Source organism: Vanessa tameamea, chromosome 5, assembly GCF_037043105.1.
Source record: "Vanessa tameamea isolate UH-Manoa-2023 chromosome 5, ilVanTame1 primary haplotype, whole genome shotgun sequence".
Classification (NCBI taxonomy): domain Eukaryota; kingdom Metazoa; phylum Arthropoda; class Insecta; order Lepidoptera; family Nymphalidae; genus Vanessa; species Vanessa tameamea.
Window position 1 is genome coordinate 5,152,367 of NC_087313.1, and position 21,380 is coordinate 5,173,746.

Sequence of the window (21,380 nt, forward strand, 5' to 3'; positions counted from 1 at the left end):
TTAGCGAAGAAAAATCCTTTCTTAGTGAGCGAGTAGGGGGGCCTACACGCTCACTAAGAAAGGATTTTTGGAAAACTAATTATGTATATATTTGTCTTCGTATTTATATGATAAGGTATCTTTATATTCGACAGGCAGGTTCTACGTCGGATGGAGGCCTAATGATGTAAAACACAATATATATAGAGTAATACATACATATTCGGGATTATAGCCTTAGATTTTAATTTCAGGAATATAGATGCATAGACAACTTTGACCTAGAACATACATGATAGTTCGTCATCTGAAATAATCTATTCTGAAAAAAAATCACTATGAATGTCAGCGAAGTCGGATTCTGAAGTTTGGAGTAACATTAATAAGGATTTAAATAAAGATGTATAATTATAACAGTGCAAAGAATAGCAAAGGTAATGAAATTATGTTTATCGTATTTATGTTTATCTAAAGTTCGTTCATCTCTACTACTTTACTGGAATATAGTATAGAAGATTAGTTTGGAAATCACACAATATAATTTTTGAATAAAATATTGTTAATGATGAATAAACATTTCTATTTTACAATTCAATTTTTATTGGCGATGGATGCGGCACAGGTGGAACAGGGTTCCGATAATATTTACTGTAAATCTTCTCCCAGAAAGCACAGCGGTCATTTAACGGAGATTCTTTTAATTCGGATTCTTGATTAAGAATCATGTGGGGGGTTCCGTCGCTTCCCACTGGTAACCATTCCGGAATATCGGAGCTTTCGGGTTTTCTGTAAAATAAAATAAAAATAAAATTCTTTAAAAATTTTCTTTTTTTATATTTGATATCTCTGCCACCTGATGGTAAGTAGTGATCTCCGTCCGAATACACATTGGCGCTGTAATAAATATTAAACATTCCTTACATCGCCCTTGCGGGACCAACCTTGGAAGCTAAGATGTTATGTCCCTTGTACCTGAAGTTATATTAGCTCAATCACCCTTCAAACCGGAACACAACAATACTAAGTATTATGGTTTGATGATACAAAAACTAAGCCCTACCACCAAGTAAGTTTCATATTGCCGTGAGCCGCAAAATATTGACCTTGCACTCTTATTATTGTATTAGAGAAAAATAATATTAAAAACAAAAAAACTGTAAATTAGTAATTAAATTAATAATGACTAAAATAAATGAACAGCGTATTAAAAATTCTAAAAACAAGCTTTTATTCAATTGCTCTAAAAGAGAGAAAATAAACTTAGAAATAAATCAAACAATCATTTTGTTAAATCATACAATTTTATCTGATATAAAAACTCTAAATTCCTTATAATCACTGAATATGTCAAAATATGTTCAACATTATTTTATAATTTTCATCCACCATTTAAATTCTTAAGGGATGAATTTATTAAAGGCGTACAATTTGTATTGAAAACGGTATTTATATTTGTATGTTTTTTTTTCTAATATAAACATACTAACTTTAACTGGATAAAACACTGAAAATGAAACATACTAAACACTGCATTAGACTGTGCGATGTATATCAGTCAGTAAGTGTGAGAATTTTATTAAATAGATAATACCTTATTAATGGCTTATCGCAAACTTAAGTAGTGGGGCATTCCTAAGTGACCAATTTAAGTCCAAGTACGGATTTCGAGGTTTAACCCAGTACGGTTGAAATGTCTATCATTAAATGGAATAGTATATCTAAACGATATTATAGGTATAAATCTTGTTTCGAACAACAAATATAAATTTGTGATGTTATTTTGTTTAAATTAAAATATGTATATGTCAACGAACCTTCTTTAAATGAAAATAATACTCTTACCCTTTTGTGATAAAATTGAGCCAAATCTCTCTCATTGTGATTTTCCATTTTTTCAACTCATTTGAAATAACACTTTCGTCGGTATGAGTTAAATTAACACCATCTGAAACTGCAAATGACTGCGCACAATGATTTGCGCCCTTCACTTTAGTGTGGGGTACTAAAGGGGTAGTTTCGTCGACGTAGGAATACTCATACAGGTATACCTGATTGTTACCAGCTTCTAATAACAGTTTTATAGCCCTTAATGTTGGACAAGCGAATACTATATCTGTTCCGTAATTAATATAATTTAAAATTGTATTTTCATCTACAGGGTTTTCGTTGAAATAAAGCTTTTTAATATTTTGTGCGACTTTATATTTTTCCTCTTCATTTGAAAATTGCAAATCGGCTGGAAGAAACTCTTCAAAGTTTGTATTCATTTTGTCTTTCCACTGATCGAAAACTGCTACATACCCCAGTGCCTCCATATCAGCAAAACCGGGTAACATGGGTAAGTTTTCAAAATCACCTTTTTTCAATATACTAAGAGGATAATCTTCTAGAAATCTCTCTTGCCCGATATCACGCTCTACACAAGGTGAAACGAGCAAAGTGAAATCAGTTCTCATTAAATTGTCTATAGATTGTAATAGTTCATAAGAAGCATTTTTATAAAAGCTTTCCAATGTTGATATATCATCTACTCTATCAAAATTTAACAATTTTGCGTATTCTCTTGCATTATCAGTGGGATTCAGTTGGACACTGAACGGAGCAATGAATTCACCGCTTTCAGATATGACTTTATTAAATAAACCTCTGGCCATCTTAGAAATCATTAAGAGTCCCACGGAGGTAGCCCCAGCACTTTGTCCAGCAATCGTGACATCGTGAGGATTACCACCGAAACTTTCAATATTAGCTCTGACCCAGCGCAGCAATGCCACTTGGTCTTTCATACCTGCGTTACCGGGTGCATCTTTAGTACCTAGGCAGAGAAAGCCATGCGGCCCGAGCCTATAATTAAAGGTTACTGCGATAACTCTTTTACTGTTCACAAGCTTTTTAGGAGTAAGGAGATTTCCATAACCAATTATAAACCCTCCGCCGTGAACGTTTACCACTACCGGTAGATTCTTTTCATCAGTATCAGGTACAAACACGCTGGCGATAAGACAATCTTCTTTCATTATTTTATTTTCTGGAAGTATTCCGTAGGTATCTGGTTGCGGGCACACCACTTTTAAATCGACTGCGTCTAATGGATCAACCCATTGCGGTGGTGGAAGCGGAGCCTAAAATTTAAAGTGTTATCTATTAAGTTATAACAGCAAATTATTTTGTTTTTAATTGAATTATATTTTATACCACCACCCACTCATCAGGTATTCTACAGCTATTGCTTAGTACTGTTGTAATTCGGTTTGAAGGTGAAGGAGTCAATGTAACTACAGAGACATAACATCTTAGCTCCCAAATATAGCGCGTCGGCGATGTAAATAATGGTTAATATTTCGTACAGCAGCAATGTCTAAGGATGGTGTTTTATCCTACGAATATTACAAAAATAAAATTTTAGGTGTTTATTAATTAAACCTAGTTGGACGGATTTGGATCAAATTTGGAACGCAGATAACTTCTATCCTTATTTAACACATGGGTACGAACACATGTATATACGGCTAAAAACCTATTATATAGAAATATAGATATTGAGTGAGCTCTAAGGAAGAATATAATATTGAATAATATATTAATCAATATTCCTATTATTGTGTGCATTTTATTCATTACCTTGGATAGATAAATAAACATATAATAAGATTAGATAACTATAAATCGTGGATGTCTACGTGAAACAGTTTCTAGGTACAGTTCAATTACATAATAATATGTAATAATATATTTATATACAATACATAACATAATAAGTCTTGAAATATCAAAAAAATATATAATTGAAAGTATTAACGTATTTATTATTCACAGAGTTGATTTTTAAGGTCTACTAAATAGAACTCTGTATCTGAGTGCGTTAAGAATCAAAATCAAAATATTCTTTAATCATGTAGGCTCATAAAAGCTTTTGGATCGTCATGTTACACTGTTGAATTAAATTTAAAACTACTACCGTTCGGGTCGGAAAGTACCTACCTACTACCGGGAAACCCGGCAAGAAACTCAGTAGTTACTCTTTTCCATCAACCGACTAACCGATGTTCACAAAATTTGTAATATATTGAAATTCAAATATTATATGCATATGTATTAAAGTACTTATGATTTTTACATTGTATTATAAATTTACCTTGAATTTTTGTGAACCAGTAGGCGCCGTGGCGTAAGGAATGCCAAAATATGCAAATACATCGTCAATAGGATCCTTGTAGCCCCGCACGGGGCCTTGGGCTGTGACTATCACACGTGACTCGGTTTCTTCAGACAGAACATTGCCGATCAGAAATAAAGAACTAACAACTGCGGTGAACCACATGTCGACACTGCTATCGTCTGCTATGTCTAAACGAGACTGATTCTTAGTCGTTTCCCATTGGTCGTGTAATAATAATGACTTTTGAAAAAAAATTCAATGATTAAGAACTCACAAAATAATTTTTAACTAGTTTTTCCCGCACCTTGACCCGATTTTAATTGGAGGTGTCGTTCTCAGGTGTTGATTAATTTTTTTCGGCTATAAAAAGCCTATGTGGTATTCCAGATTATATCTACCTTTGTGCCAAATATCAATCGGTTTTGTTAGTCGCTCTGGCGTGATTAACTAACAAACATCCATCCATTCAAACTTTTGCATTTATAATATTAGTAAGATTTAAAGCTATTTTAAATAAAAATTATATTTTAAGTTTTTAATTCATGTTCCTGATGAATATTCTCATAAAATACTAGTAGTACGTGTATGATTACATAGGATATAACAAAACTAGTTCCTACGTTTCCTATATGCACGTTATACATCTCGCCACCGCGAGAACCGTCGCTTGTTCGATAACGGTTGTTTAAAACATTGTGCATATTATACGAGCTATACGGGTTTCCATGTTCCTTTAACAGGCCCCACCATTAGCGTAATTTGTATACATATTAAACATACAAAATGGTTAATTATTTGTAAATATATTCGCTTTTCAATAATAATAATGAGATTAACTTCAGCTGTTATTAAATGAAACGAGAGGACTATTGCTATCCTTTTCATCTAATGAGGAAAAAGGACGTTGATGTCTGACATCATTTCTGATTTTCGGATAAATATTATTTACATTTTTTGCAACTTAGTCATCTTAATGATATACGTTTTTAAATGAGCACCAATATATATCTATATGCTACTAGGTAAACCTGCGGCTTTACCCGCGCATAATTTATAAACCTATAGTACACAAACCGTGGCCAATTCATCCTCTCGAGGCTTGAATTAAAAAAAATAGCCGGACTAAAGCTGTCTCCATACCATCTAAATCGGATCAGCGGTTTAGACTTGAAGAGGTAACAGACAGACTTTCTTTCACATTTATAATATTAGTATAGATATTTGTTTGGGTTTCGGATAAGAATATTATGATTCCTTAAGCACTAGATTTTCAAAAGTAATCAATAAATATGTACTTAAGTAATTTTCATCTATATATGTAATCATAATGTTCTTGGGTTGAAAAGTGAATTATAACAAACTTGGACCTCATACAGTAAATTTTCTTTACGTGATATTATTCATACTAAAATTTTGAATTGTCCAAATCTGAAGTGTATCATAAACCAGTAGCTTTATACTAAACTTTGGATGTACCTTATCCAAAATATTCAGCATATGAGTAGATTATGTGGTAGGATTTACAAGTAGGAAAGGTTTTAAATTATTACTAAATCTTAATTTTCAGTGGTTTGTCTTTGAAAATTCAAACAAATACGCTAACAAAGCTCCCAATCACAACGATACAATGACTTAATTACATTTTAAATTAAAAAGTTATGATAGCATAATATAATTAATATATATACTCTTATAATTTTAATTAGGACGTAGTACATGATAATTATATATATAATATTAATAATTATATATAATAAAGATAACATTTGAAAGTGAATATCTGTGAATCACATTGTGATGAATACAAAATTACATTAAGCTGATAATGAAAGATAACCATTTATTTTTAGATATTTTATTGTAAAGCCTATTTTGTTGTGTTTTTTCCTACAGTTCAGTTTTTATTGGCGATAGATGCGGCGCAGGTGGAACAGGGCTTTGATAATATTTGCTGTAAATCTTCTCCCAGAAAGCGCAGCGATCATTTAACAGAGATTCTTTTAGTTTGAGTTCTTGATTAAGAACCATGTAGGGGGTTCCGTCCCCGCTCACTGGTAACCATTCCGGAATATCGGAGCTTTCAGGTTTTCTGTAAATTCAATTAACTTAAAAATATATTTTTGTGCAGGTCTGTCTGAATAGATGCCACCCACTCGCGATGTGTTCTATCATAACCATTTACTTAGTATTGTTGTATTCCGGTTTGAGTGAGCTAAGTGAGTGAACTACGAGTGAGTGAACTAATATAACTACACGTACGAAGGACATAACATCGCAGTTCCCAAGGTTGGTGGCGTGTTGGTTATTATTAAAATTTCATACGGAGCCAATGTCTGTGACCACTTACCATCAGGTAGCCCATGAAAAAAAAGAATTCTTGATTCAAATTTCTTTTGAAGTAGTATGTTCTTGTATAAAACAGCAGGACAATGTTAGATTTGTCATATTAATTTTCCATTTCGTAGTAAGCACGGGTGCAATGCTGATACTAAATAAACTACAGAATTTACTTAATTGAATATGAATGAATACTGTATAGCTCATAACCGCTTCGTAAATAAACCATTATTTTTCGTAAAAAGTAAAGGATTAAAAATGTAGACCTTTTTAAGGTGTACAATACTGTACTACATTATTTTGATCTATCTCGTAGTGTTCAGCCAGCGTTTGTAATGTAAGCACAAAAAAACCGTAAAATGAACAGTATTTCTCTACTATATTATACAAGTATTATAAGTACATATAAACCATCTGCTTGAATCACTGTCCATTAAAAATACCGCATCAAAATCTGTTGCTCGATTTTAAAACTTTAAGCAGACATAGCGACAGACAGACAGCGGGAAGCAACTTTGTTTTATACTATGTAGTGGTAATCTAAGAATGAAGTAGGTTTATTCTAAAATAGTAATAACAAAATATTTTCGCACCCTTTTATGATAAAATTGAGCCAAATTTCTCTCATTGTAATTTTCCATTGTTTCAACTCATTTGAAATATCACTTTCATCGCGATGAGTAAAATTAAGTCCGTCTGAAACTACTACTGACTGCGCACAATGATTAGCGCCCTTCACTTCAGTGTAAGGAACTACCGGCGTACTGTCATCGACGTAGGAATACTCGTACAAGTATACCTGATTGTTACCAGCATCTAACAAATATTTTATAGTTCTTAATGTTGGACATGCGAACATTACGTCTGTAAAGTAATTTACATAATCTAAAATAGTATCTTCGCTTACGGTCTTCTCTTTGAAATAGAACTTTTTAATGCTTTGCGCAACTGTATATTTTTCCTCTTTATTTGTAAACTCCAAATCAGCTGGAAGAAATTCCTCAAAATTAGCATTCATTCGGTCCTTCCACTGATCGAAAATATCAATCCGCATCAGCCCTTCCATATCAGCAAAACCGTATAATATTGGTAAATTTTCAAAATCGCCTTTGTTCAATAAGCTAATAGGATTTTCTTCTAAGAATCTTTCTTCTCCGACGTCACGTTCTACGCAAGGCGCCATAAGAAAATTGGATTCGGATCTATGTATGACGTTTCCAGATTGTAACAGTTCATAAGGACTTCTTTTGTAAAAGCTCTCTAGCTTAGATATATCATCTAAGAGTACTTTATCAACCTCTAACAATTTTGCGTACTCCCTTGCGTTATGAATAGGATTGACTTGGACACTGAATGGAGCGATTAAGTCACCGCTTTCTGGTATTACTTTATTAAATAAACCTTTGGCCATCTTTGAAACCATTAGGAGTCCCACCGCAGAAGCTCCAGCGCTATATCCAGCGATCGTCACATCATGAGGATTACCACCAAAACTCTCAATATTAGCTCTAACCCAGCGCAGCAATGCCACTTGGTCCTTCATACCTGCGTTACCAGGTACGTCTTCGGTACCCAGGCAGAGAAAACCATGGACGCCGAGTCTATAATTGAAAGTTACTACGATTATTTTTTTACGGTTAACAAGCTTTTTAGGAGTGCCCATATTTCCATATCCAATTATATAACCACCACCATGAACGTATACCACAACTGGAAGATTTTTTTCATCAGTATCGGGTACAAAGACGTTGGCTATAAGACAGTCCTCTTTATTTGTTTTATTTTGCACGAAAAAGGTATCGGTTTGCGGGCATATTACTCCAGAGTCAATGGCATCAAATGGCTCTTGCCAGCTTGGAGGCGGTAGAGGTGCCTAAAATGTAAGCTTGGTATTAATTTATCTTAAACAACTTATTTTAAGTATTTGTAGCGACTTTCTTAATATATTTTAAATCATGAGACGTATCTATTTTACGTATACGTATATATTTTCATATATGAAAATATCATATATGAAAATATATACGTATTAGAAATATCTCCCGAAACATGCAATTTCCTTACAATATATTTAACGACACATTGCCATTATCATTATTTTCTGTATCCATCTGTGACTGCCGAGCTATCGTCGGTAGGCGGGCGAGGAGAATTAAAACCACGTGTTTGAAGGTTTTTCAATATAACAGTAATACAATCAGCACTTTCGACATTATAATAAAGTAACGACGCTCCACCTGGCACGTCTTGCTTACGCGAAAAGAAAATGCATTACACAAAAGAGCCTGAAGTTGCGTCAGAGTGAAGAAACGTCCAACCGCACTATTCCCCATATTAGTGTCAAAAATTTCATTATTACTTTTTTTCGTTTCTTGACACTCTCAAAACACAGTGACCCGTCATATTCATTACCCACCGAATGCGACATGAATTATAAACACAAATTAAGCATGTAACGAACACAAACTGTGCAGTGTTTCTTCCGGACATGAAACAGTTTTCTGCACTTTGCCATGGTTCAGCTATGAACTATGGCTAGAATATAAAATGTATTCCAATCTAAAAGGGTAAATTAACAACCCGTGTATCTCAAAACTGATTTTATATATCTGTCGCAAGCGCACTTACGATGTTGATCCTGCACCGCTGAGGAATATGCCGAAATAAACAATTAAAATAGCATTTATAATAAAATAGTATCCTATATATTTTGAAAAACACCAGAGGGTTTTATGTGAGTAAGATCTATGCCGGATGCCCTAATAATATTAAACATGTATTCAGAGTAATACATGATCAAGTCTAAATAATTAGTTATAATTGTTAGTTGATAAATGTTATGATAGTTAACAAATACGAAAGTTAGGATGGATGTGTGGATTCTTGTTACTCTATCACGACAGAACGAACGAATCGAGCGAAATCGCGAACGGAAACTAGTAATACATATATTTGAGTTATTGACATATCATATTCTTACTTTATTAATATTATATCATCGTAATAAGAATGGCTAATTTACCTTAAATTTTTGTGAACCAGTAGGCGCCTTGGCGTAAGGAATGCCAAAATATGCAAATACATCGTCAATAGGATCCTTGTAGCCCCGCACGGGGCCTTGGGCTGTGACTATCACACGTGACTCGGTTTCTTCAGACAGAACATTGCCGATCAGAAATAAATAACCAACAACTGCGAGAGACCGCATGTCGACACGATTGGCCGTAACGTAATAAACGGAGGCCTTCTCAATTGCCTGACATTGATATAATATCTATACACCTATATATGTCTGTATGCTATCAAAGTGCTATCTATGTTATTTTTGGACGTCTACGTTAACGCTTAATAACAATGACTTGCGTAACGACTTATATTATAAACAAAAAATAAATAATAACAAACATATGTATAATTCATAATAAAACTCTTACAATTATTGTGTTTTGTAAAAATATAAGTTCTTAATGAGAAATAATAAACATAACTCAACATATATGAGGGTTCTATTATATTGTTGCTAAGGTTATCATAATGCACACTTCAATTTACATTCGCGATATAACTAGTTGTCGCCCGCTGCTTCTCGTTTTTGTGTTGCTCGTCAGGTATTAGGCATAAAATAAATATAACTCCTTGCTCATGTCCTTTCTTGGGGTTCTAGCTTGCTTCGGACAAAATCTCGTCAAATTCTACTCAGTGGTTTCGGTGAAAGAGATACAACAAACCAAAAAAAAACGGTATATACATATAAACTTGATTTCATGATCTAGAATAAATATATATATTATTAAAAAAAAAATCAAACTCGACCACGTCGTTTAAGAAGGACGGTGAACTTCTCTTCCAGCGAAGATCTACTGATGTTTAGTCAATAAGTAAAATTGTAAATCGCCAGAAATAAATAAAAACACAAAGTTAAAGAAAAGCACGGTCAACTGTGAGCCCGTGGATTTTTTTTTTAATTAATAAAAAATAAAAATATAACACACTCTTACGTAATGTTATACACTAAAATAATATGAAAATTCTATAAAAATAGGATTCGCAGCTTTTACCTGAATCAAGCATACTTTTTATTTTAATAAAAAAATTGTTAAGAAATAGTACGTCTATTTTGACCATTCTCCTCTATTTTCTTAAGTATCGTTGTTTTCTGGTGGAGGAGCTGGAGGCGCTGATGGGTATACGTAATGCTTTTGGTAAATTTTATCCCAAAATAAGGCCTTTTTCTTCTTCAAAGATTTTTTTAATTTAAAAGATTCACCTATGTACAATTGTGGTGACCAATTGAGGTTCACTGGTTTCCACTTTCTTAACCCAGGAATTATAAGTTCACTGAAAAAAAATAATTATGTCGATCTAAAGTTATGAATACATATTCATCACAACCAATAAGATTAAATTATACTTACCCTTCGGTTATAAAATTGATTAAAGTTTCCAGGAATACATCTTTTACTGTCTTAAGATCTTCAACATCATATTTATACTGACGTGATTCTTTCCAATAATCATTCAAAACTCTGATTGACTTAGAACATTGGTCAGAAACACTTTCATTAATCGGTAGTACAGCTGGGTTATCGTAAACAGCCTTCGAAGTCTCGTAAAGATATATTTGATTATGTCCAGATTCTACGTGCAACTTTGCTGATCGCAGTGTTGGATATGCAAACATGACATCTGTAAAATATTCTACAAATTCTGGCATCGTATTTTTTCCTATTACTTTATCACCAAAATATAAGGTTTTAATTTCCTCTGCAACTCGATATTTTTCAATTTCATTTTCAAATTGCAAATCAGCCGGCAAAAATTCTAAAAAGCGTATGTTCATCCAATACTCCCAATGTTCTAATAATGGGATTCGGAACTGTCCGTCAATTTCGCCGTACCCATACAACATTCGTAGCTTTTTATAGTTACCAGATTTTATTATATTGACCGGATTATCGTCTAGAAATCTTTCTTCCCCCACATCACGTTCCACACATGGAGTCATTAAAAAGGTAGAGTCTGGTCTGCTCAAACTATTTTTCGAATTTAATTCTGTATATGATAGATTTTTATAAAAAAATTCTAACTCATAAAAATTATCTACATTTTCAAATTTGAAAAAGTCGGCATAACGCTTAGCATTTTTAATTGGATCAATCTGAACGCTAAATGGTGCAATACTAACACCGCTCTCTACGATTACTCTTTTAAATAAACCTTGTGCCATTTTTGATATCGTCATAAGATCAACAGAAGATGAACCCGAATTATAACCTGATAATGTGATTTCATCAGGATTTCCACCGAAGTTTTCAATATTATTCTTTATCCAGCGTAGTAATGCAACTTGGTCCTTCATACCAGCATTTCCAGGTACGTCTTTTGTACCCAGACAAAGGAAACCATGAACTCCTAATCTATGGTTAAATGATACTTGAATTATTTCTTTGCTGTTTTCAAAATTTCTGATATCACCCCATCCTATAGTGAAAGCTCCACCGTGAAAATGTACTAGGACCGGAAGCTTTTTTCTGTTTGTTTCTGGCATATACACATTCGCGATGAGGCAATCTTCTTGAACGATTTTATTTTGTGAAATCATTGTCGCTATATCATTTTGCGGACATATAATATTTTTATTGACAGCTTCGAACGGTTCCGTCCAAACTGGTGGGGGCAGAGGTGCCTAAAACCACAACAAATATACAATTGCATAACGAGCTCTTGTGTTACACTGACATATTCAGTAATGCGCCAATTGTAAGATCTTATCTTCTAATGTGACCTGAATATCGCACGCAGGTCACATAAGAAGATATATTTTGTCTACGTTCTCCTACTTTCGTCGGTTTTGAGGATGTCACCTGTCGCATTGTAGGTAATCATTTAGTGCACCTTGGGAAAACCTTTAAGAAACACGATTAACTTTTCCTTAATTACTCTCAGTCATATTGATGACAATATTTTTAATATTACAAGTAAATATAAATTACTGTCTTTGCCTATATCTTAGTGATTCGATGTTAGAAGTGATAAGATAGAATAAGTGGAATATATTACATTTTTTGTATTTTTCGACTATTGATCGTATTCATTTTTACTCTTATTACCATTAATAGGAGATGGAGCGTTCGCAACGAATGTGTTTATAATTTACCATGTGTGCGTGACATCGCTGTAGAAATACGTGTGTATATGTGTGTGTGTATGTGGCTGCCAGGGTAATGAAACAAGTTTCACACTTGTTTTAAGAAATCTTATTTTTTTAATATTAAAGTCTAGTAAATTTCTTAAATTATAGAATCTTATAAAAAAATGTTTTTAGTTTTTTTTATTTATCTATAATTGTTTATAAATAATATTATTTATTATAAAAAAACAAAAGAAGGTGCATGTAACTTATGTACTCGCGTGAGAAGTTCTACTTATTCGGCTGTAATTAAAATACAGTTAAATTGCATGCAAATAATTTATTATAATAAAATATTTATTATTATTATGATTCTTCTTTTTTCACCACTACTATAACGCTCACTTTCTAATTTAAACATTCACAATTTAATTTTTGTATTAAAATTAACATTGTAAAATAATAATATAAGGTGTGAAGTGCTCTATTTGAAGTTATTTTAAGTAACTTCAAAGAAATGTAACGCCACGCCATATACCAAACCGAACCGAGCCAAGCCAAAGCCATGGACGCCTGTGATCATTAAAAAATACCGGATCCGCTCATGTCGGAACGTCATCTATAGTATTTTTACCTACCTTTTAGTTACATCAGACCTGTATACAAAGGCAGGGGCAGTGTTCAGGATTGTGGTAGCTATAGAGGGATCCAGATCATGTGTCACACCATGAAGCTCTTCGAGCGCGTGATCGACCTCAGGCTCCGCCGAGGGTGTAATGTCTCTGGGTGTCAGTATGGATTTCAGCCGGGATTGGAAACCATGGACGCCATTTTTGCCCTTAGAACTTTGGTCTAGACTTACAGGGACAAAAGGAGAGCTCGACATATGGTATTCTTAGACCTGCAGAAGGTTTTTGACTGTGTGCCTCGTCAATGTATCTGGTGGACGTTGCGATTCAAAGGTGTGCCCGAGGCCTATATTGACATTATCAGGGACATGTACCGCAGTTCCGTGGTTAGAACCGTTGTTGGCGATACTAAGCCTTTCCCAATCACTGGAGGGGGCCACCATGGCTCGGCTCTTAATCCGTTCTTATTCAACTTAGTTTTAGATGTTGTCTCGGAATGCATCCAGGACCAGCCTTCATGGCTGATGATGTATGCTGATGACATAGCTCTTGTTGACGAGAGCCGGCTGGAGCGGGAGCTAAGGGTGAACTTATGGAAAGGTACGCTTGAGAACGGCAGTCTCCAAATAAATGTGGCGAAGACCGTGTACATGGCTTGCGGGAGACCGGACTCTAGCAAGCTCCAAATAGGGCTTCAACCAGCCGTTAAGTCGGAGAAGTTTAGGTACCTTGGATCCGTCTTGCACGAGTCTGGAAGCATCAATCACGACGTTCAAGCCTGTATAAGCGCTGCTTGTTCCAAATGGCGGGAAGTCAAAGGTGTGGTCTGTGACCGTAGAATACCGCCCAAGCTCAAAGGGCAAATATACAAGAGCATCATCCGTCCGATCCTTCTATACGGGAGCGAGTTCTGGCCAGCACTATCTCGGCACAATCAGGAGCTACACGTCACGGAGATGCAAATGCTGAGGTGGATGTGCGGCATAACGCGGGCTAACCGCATACGCAACTCGTACATCCAAGGTAGTCTCGGGGTCTATGACGTAGCGGATAAGCTCCAAGAGCGTCGTCTGAAGTGGTATGGCCATGTCGCATGGCAACCTAAGGACTATGTCGGGAGAAAGTGCCTTGATATATTTGTAGCTGGAACTAGGCCTCCCGGGCGCCCAAGAAAACGATGACTGGATTTCGTGAAGCAAGACATCAGAGCCAATGGACTCACACAGAATGACACTAAAGACAGTGCAAAGTGGACTAGACTTAGTTGGAAGGCAGACCCTGGCAATAGCTGGGACTAATAAATGCCAGGCAGAAGAAGAAGACATAAATTATTTTTTCCTATCGATGTTGGATTTGTGAGATTTCTATTTTAAGTTATTGTTTTTATAGTAAAAGGTATGTTATGTGCTTAAATTATTAATATATTTAGATAGAGTGTCGTGATACAAAAGAACTTAAACAAACGAGGAAACTGTTATCTTGGTGTGCGTGAGAGCTACACTTGACACTCGCCAAACGTCAAACTACTTTACTAGTGTACGTGTATTATTTACGAAGCATTCTCAGCTTTGACAGTCTATGTATTATATTTGGTTATGTCCATGCAAAGGACTAGGAAAGATAATATATACACATTTTTATTTAAAAAACCTCCCGTGTCTAACGATAGACGGTATCTATATATATCTTCTAAATATTAAGCAATTCAATATATATTTACGAAGCGCCTAGCTATTGTATATTTATCAACAAAACATTTTTTTTATAATAATTATTACTAGTACATAATATGCATTTAATTTTTCCTCCTCTCTGGTTTTACAATTATTATTATTTTTCCTAAACGATGTATATATGTAACGCAAAATCGAGCAAGATCAAGGACGTATTCTTATCAAAAATATATAACAATATATCTTATTTTTACAATATCCTTATATAATGTTACGTACATTATTTTAAAGGCAATTTAATACATTTTTTTTTCATAACGTTTTACTTTTTTTTGTGTTTTTGTGGAATGCAACTATTCTGCACAAAACGGTCAAATTTAAATTTTAAAATTTCAAAAGCTTCATTAAATAAGAAACAAGAGCTAAGAGGTTGAAATTTATGGCCAGAAAACATTTTTATTACGTTAATTATAATGTATATAAAAACAGTGTTTTGTTACTAGCAGTCTAGCGAAGCATCCGTCTACAATGTGCGTCACCTATTGATAAAAGCCATCCTCCGTCTTTTAGTTTTGTCTTTCAATTATGTCTGTTCATCAAGACAAATTAAAACAAAATAAACATAAACATATCTTTACGACATTAAAGCAGGTCTTCGTTAATATCGTAGTATAATGATTACCTAATATGGGGAAACCACAGAAAGATTAAATCATTAAAAATATTACGAAATAAAATTAGTGATACATTTATATAGATTAAATAAATTTCATACTATTTTGCTTATAGCATTTATACTATTATAAAAATGTAATTCTAAAGTGTTCCAATGACTTTTTTATTGTTTAATGTACATTAATATATAATAAACCTTTACGTAGAAAAAAAAAACTGAAAGATACCACGCAAGCATTTATGTCTGTGTGTGTCAAGTTCATGGCACAATTTAAAAAATTGTATCTATATATTACCGACAGAGACAAATAAAATTACAAAATAATTGTGTAAGGTGTGATCAATTAATATATAATAAAAAAAAAACCAATAATTTAATAGCTTTTTCTGTGACTGCGACAAACCAAAGTCGAGGAAGATAGATATCATAATTTAATAGATTATGTAAGTTTTATATATTCTCTCAGATTATAACAAAAGGCAGATGGAGCGAATACACATTCCTTTTAATACGAAACGACCCATTATTTTTTAAACGTTTAAAAGTGTTGTCACTTTAATTATTAATTTTGCCGTCTTCTGTAAAAACAAATTCTGTAAAAACTGTTCTCGAAAATTAAAATAAAGATGACTTAATGTCGTTTCATAAGTAAATGTAACTTTTATATACTACTAGTGATAATGAATATCGCTTGGTGTTGTCAGATTACATTCAAATATTTTTCCTTGAGAGTGGGTTAATATTAATCTGTACAAAATAATAGGAAAAAAAAACACGAACAGGCCTTTGCACCAGGTTTTGTATGGCTCGACAAGAACAAAATCACAATGATTATTATACATGTACCTAAATATTATTGTGAATTTAATAACGTAGCATAACGAGCGTAGTATAATACAGATTACTGAGTGACCAGTAAAGTTTTCACGATTTAAAGGAACTATTGGCCCCAATTCTCGTTTTTCTCATTATTGCTCAAGCAAGGATGAGTATTGGATTAGATTTTTGAGTAATTTATATTCTTTCACTATTTCATTAATTATTGAGTTACTAAGACTTATTACGTATTTTCTCCAATATTTTATAAAAAGTAGTATTTGGAACTTTAATTCTGTGATTTGAAAATAGTTTTAACCTATGATTTAATAGATTAAATATTTAATGGAGGCATATTTTATTAATAGGACAAGTGCCTCTCGCTCATTATGAAGACACATTTATGCAGTGAAAATTTTGAAATGCTATTTTAAACTATATTTTGTCATTCCCTGCTAATTCCACATGCAATACAACAATAAACATTCAAGTGTTTTGAGCTATTATGGTTAAAATTCTAAAGGAAATACTAAAAATACTTATTTTAAATGTTACCGCAACTATTTAAAATGCACCCGGTAAGCAATTGAAATAGTTACATTACGAGGTAATTCAAGGCATCTCGATTTTTGGTTAAATCTAGAAATCGATAACTAATAATAAACATTCAATGTTTTATTTCCAGACAAACATATTTTTTCTGTCACTGTCAAGACAACTTCACACTTCATGTTTTTTGTAAAACATGTTTTATTTTATTACAAAAACTGAATTGTGAATGTTTAAATTAGTGTTATAGTAATGGTAAAAAAAGAATACAAATATTATTATTACAAAAAAATATTATTATTTATTTTTAATTACACCGAATAACTTCTAACGCGAGTACATAAAAACGTGCATTTATTTTCGTTTTTTATAATCAGCTTTTATATTCATATATATGTTTAATTTACTATATATATATAATTAAAATTTGATAAGATTCGATAATTTTAGAATATTACTCAATTGCAATATTAGACAAAAATAAGATTTCATAAGGTAAGTGTGAAACTTTTTTCATTACCCTGGCAACCCTACATAAACACTCGCCGCACGTATTAGCGCTGCGACGCACACATTGTAAAAATAGAAACTCGATATTAGTTCCACGCGTTCCATTGATTATAAGGATAAAAATGAATACGACTAATTCGCGAAAAACACAAAAAATATAATATATTCTACTTATTCTAATATAATATTAACTACTTAATTACTTCTAACATCGAATCACTAAGATATAGCAAAAGACAGTCATTTAATATTTAATAATACAATTAAAAATGTTGTCATCAATATGACTAAGAGTAAACGAAAAGTTAATCGTGTTTCTTAAGCGTTTTTCCCAAGATGCACTCTCTATATGATTACCTATAATGCGAAAAATGATATCCTCGAAACCGACGAAAATATGACACCATTTTTTTATGGCATAGGTGGGCGGACGAGCATATTATGGGCCATATACAATAGCGCTAGAACCTTGGGAACTAAGATGTTATGTCTCTTGTGTCTGTAGTTACACTGGCTCAATCACCCTTCAAACCGGAACACAACAATACTGAGTACTGTTGTTTGACGGTAGAATATCTGATGAGTGCGTGGTACCTACCCAGGCGAGCCCTACCACCAAGTAAAAACATAGAAAAAAATATATCTTCTAATGTGACCAGAGTGCGAGACTCAGCTCACATTAGAAGATAAGATATTACAAATGGCGGAAGCAGCCGGTCACAGTGAAAGCGAGGCGAACCTTTGTGACGTACTTATATATAATACTTCCAGGAATCAAATGGATCGACAAGGTACGCAGTTGTGGTAAACCAACAAATATATAGGACAGCATCAAGGAGTAGGACCTGACGATATACAACAACGACAATGACAAAAACCTGTGTGTTATTACTAATCCTAAGACCCCTTGTATGAAATATTAGCAATATTTGTTATGCCGTTTTAACTTAATTTATGATATTAATGGAAATTCATGAATTTTGGTAAAACCGTTATATCCAATCCAATTCTAAATATTTTTCACTGGTATAAAGCTATGATGTTCCAAAATGTACTATGATGTTCAAAAGTGTATACGGTATAAGTGATCATATGATTGTCTTTATTAATAATTTGCACCCGTGCGAAGCCGGGGCATGTCGCTAGTTATAGATAAAATTAATCACTAAATCTCTTCAGTGATTTAAATCGATTAATAGTTAACCTCAATAATAAGTTTTTGTATTAGTCAGATATAGATACCTACTTTTATTGATTCATTTTCATTTAAATATTTGCTGACACTCGACACTGGTTTATCAGGAAAATATCAACAAAAACTGATTATTTATAGAACCTATACTAAATATCATAATATAGTACACTTAACGTTAATTATTTAATATCTTAAACGATATTGTCATATATATTTGTAAAAAAGTTATATGTTTTTAGGTTACCTTGAATTTTTCATAACCAGTTGGTGCTTTAGCGTAAGGTATGCCATAAAATACAAAAAGGTCTAAATCTAAATCCTTATATCCACGGACGGGGCCTTGACTCAAATACACCAAACGAGATGGAGGGTCATCACACAGGACTAAGGAAAATAGACTTAAGTTAATAATCACAAGCCAATACATTTTTGCACGGCACACTTTGCTTGACACATGGAACGCAAACACGCGAATGAATAAAATGACGCTAGCGGTGAAGCCGGTAAACCAGTTATCCAACTACAGTCTGTTCACACTTCACAGTAGTGCTGCCGCTGGGTCATTCCTGATTTTACGTAAAATGAAATGAACCAGTTTTTTACATTTACAAAACAGTACTTTGAAACGGTTATAAAAAAAACTTTACTGAAATAATGTATATTCAACGCTGGAGTCATATTATATAATTATGCAAATAGTCGACTTTATAATTTATGTGGATTAATTCTCATAAACACTCCGTTCTTATTTGCATTTAAAAAAAAAAGTTAAGAAATATTTTTAAATTATTTGTAATTTCAACTATTACGGCTGAGGATTACCCGATTAATAATATTAATAAGCAGCCAATACTAAATTTTTAATAAAAAAATTTTTTTTGTTTCGTAATTTTTATTGATTCTTCTACAACCAAATTTGTGTTGTATTTCTTTAGGAAAAAGATTCATTGTAGCATATTCGTTACTTCAAATCCAAAGTAGTTTCTTATAACTGGTTTAATATTCATACAATAGTAGTCCTTACGGCGATCAAAATAGAGTGTTTAGTCAGTTACACGTGATCGAAAACGTTCCGCGAAGCAGTACCAAAACGACGGCCGCCGATGCCGAGTGTCGTCTCGTTCGTTTTAAAGCTATATGTCCTATAATCAAGAAACAGTTCGTTCGTTCTTTATAAAATAACTAGTTCTTAAAACCGTTTCTGAAAAAAACTCCCAGCACTAGTTCACAGTTATTTTGCCTCTGACATCTATCAGAGGCTGCGCGTTAGGAGCTCCTCGAGTTATATGATAAATTTAGTGATTAATTACATTTAATCGTACCAAAAAAGGTTGCTAGTAAAGGTCCTGTAATTGTGTTTGAAACGGGTAGCTGCCATGACTGGTATGTAAAATAATGTTACCTGCTATTAAACAATTCCCATATGTTGAAAAATAATTCTCCACTTTAGTGAAATGTTATTATTTAAGATTAACGATTATTACATAAAATTAAAATTTTTACAAATGAATAGATTTGAACCAATGTGGATCATGTATTAGTCACTTTCCATCCACGGCACAAACTATATCTAGTAAAAGTATATTCTAAGTGCGTACAAGTGAAATCATTAATTTAATGGTGAACGGTACCATTATGTGTGAGTGTAAATTAAATGTTGTAAGTTTATTAATTAAGGCTTTTTAAATTTCAGGTTTGTCTGAGAAAATCATCAGTACCATTACTAAAGACGGTAAAATTGCTGCTTCCACGTCTCGAAAAATCTCTAAACCGAGAAAACAACACATTTACTAAAAAGTAATACAGATAGACGACTTTGATCTTTGTGAAGTTAGAAATAAAATACACTAAGTGTACGCACTCAGGAAAGAGGTTCCAACTTTAACGAAACTTTTTGCAGAGTTAAAGATCGATATTGACTTAAAACCTAGACGATGAAATTGAAAAAAAATATTACACAAGTAAACGATGGCTCGGATACTGAGCCTGATAGCACTTATTCGTCTGATTCATTCTGATTATTCGTTCTCTTCTGATGATGACCATTTAGATCATTCTTATTCTAAATAAAAGGTTTGACAATCCGTACTTGTTTTTATTTATTACCAAAAAACAATTATATAGTTACAATAATATGTTTATGATTATACAAGGTATAGGAGCATTGGTACAGATATCATTATATATATCACACGCCACGCCCCGCCTACGCGTGATACACAGATGGATGGCCCGTAGGTGACAGCTTCATATATTTCTGCCACTACCAACAAATATTCCCTCATCTATCACGATTTCCTAATTTTATACAAAGGATTTTTAGAAACTAGCTATAGCAACACATTGCAAAAGTTAGTCAACTTAATAGCCAGAGGTAAAAGAACTGTAAACGAACTATATAATACTACTCAAGCGCTTCAATTTATTTGTTTGTGATGAAAGGCACAAAACATTTAATAAAAAGAAATTTAAAAAAATATATACAGGGTGTCCTAGAAATCAACGTCAAGCCGGCAATGGGCGATAGGCCAATTGATTTGGGTTATCAAAAAGTAAGAAAAAAATAATTTTAAAAAATATTGGCTTTTTAAAAAAATCGAGAAATTGACATCCTGTGACAGTCTTTCAAGCTGTGTGACCACGAATCTTGACCATGTTTTGATTTTTTTTTTTTGTAACGGGTCCGTGAATCGGTTATTCATTGTAAATTGTAATCTAAAACCGATA

General features: G+C 33.2%; 2 protein-coding genes across 4 annotated transcripts; both read right to left on the reverse strand.

The window, feature by feature from the left end:
• Positions 1-539: 539 nt before the first annotated feature.
• Positions 540-9,731, reverse strand: LOC113392808 (cholinesterase 1-like). 3 transcript variants are annotated; one of them, XM_064220803.1, is made up of 3 exons: positions 9,498-9,731; positions 1,822-3,101; positions 540-765 (listed from the first exon to the last, which is right to left on the reverse strand). In XM_064220803.1, exons 1-3 carry the CDS (start codon positions 9,681-9,683, stop codon positions 564-566), a joined length of 1,668 nt encoding a protein of 555 aa, XP_064076873.1. In that variant the 5' UTR covers positions 9,684-9,731; the 3' UTR covers positions 540-563. The 3 variants fall into 3 exon arrangements, with proteins under 3 accessions (XP_064076873.1, XP_026485191.2, XP_026485189.2); XM_026629406.2 differs by lacking the exon at positions 9,498-9,731 and adding an exon at positions 4,115-4,343; XM_026629404.2 differs by lacking the exons at positions 540-765; positions 1,822-3,101 and adding exons at positions 5,962-6,227; positions 7,069-8,348 and having other exon boundaries at positions 9,498-9,718.
• Positions 9,732-10,409: 678 nt separating this feature from the next.
• Positions 10,410-19,135, reverse strand: LOC113392810 (esterase 6-like). Its single transcript, XM_026629408.2, has 3 exons — positions 18,898-19,135; positions 10,891-12,161; positions 10,410-10,813 (listed from the first exon to the last, which is right to left on the reverse strand). The coding sequence occupies exons 1-3, from the start codon at positions 19,078-19,080 to the stop codon at positions 10,615-10,617; spliced, it is 1,653 nt and encodes a 550-aa protein (XP_026485193.1). The 5' UTR covers positions 19,081-19,135; the 3' UTR covers positions 10,410-10,614.
• Between the last annotated feature and the right edge of the window lie 2,245 nt (positions 19,136-21,380).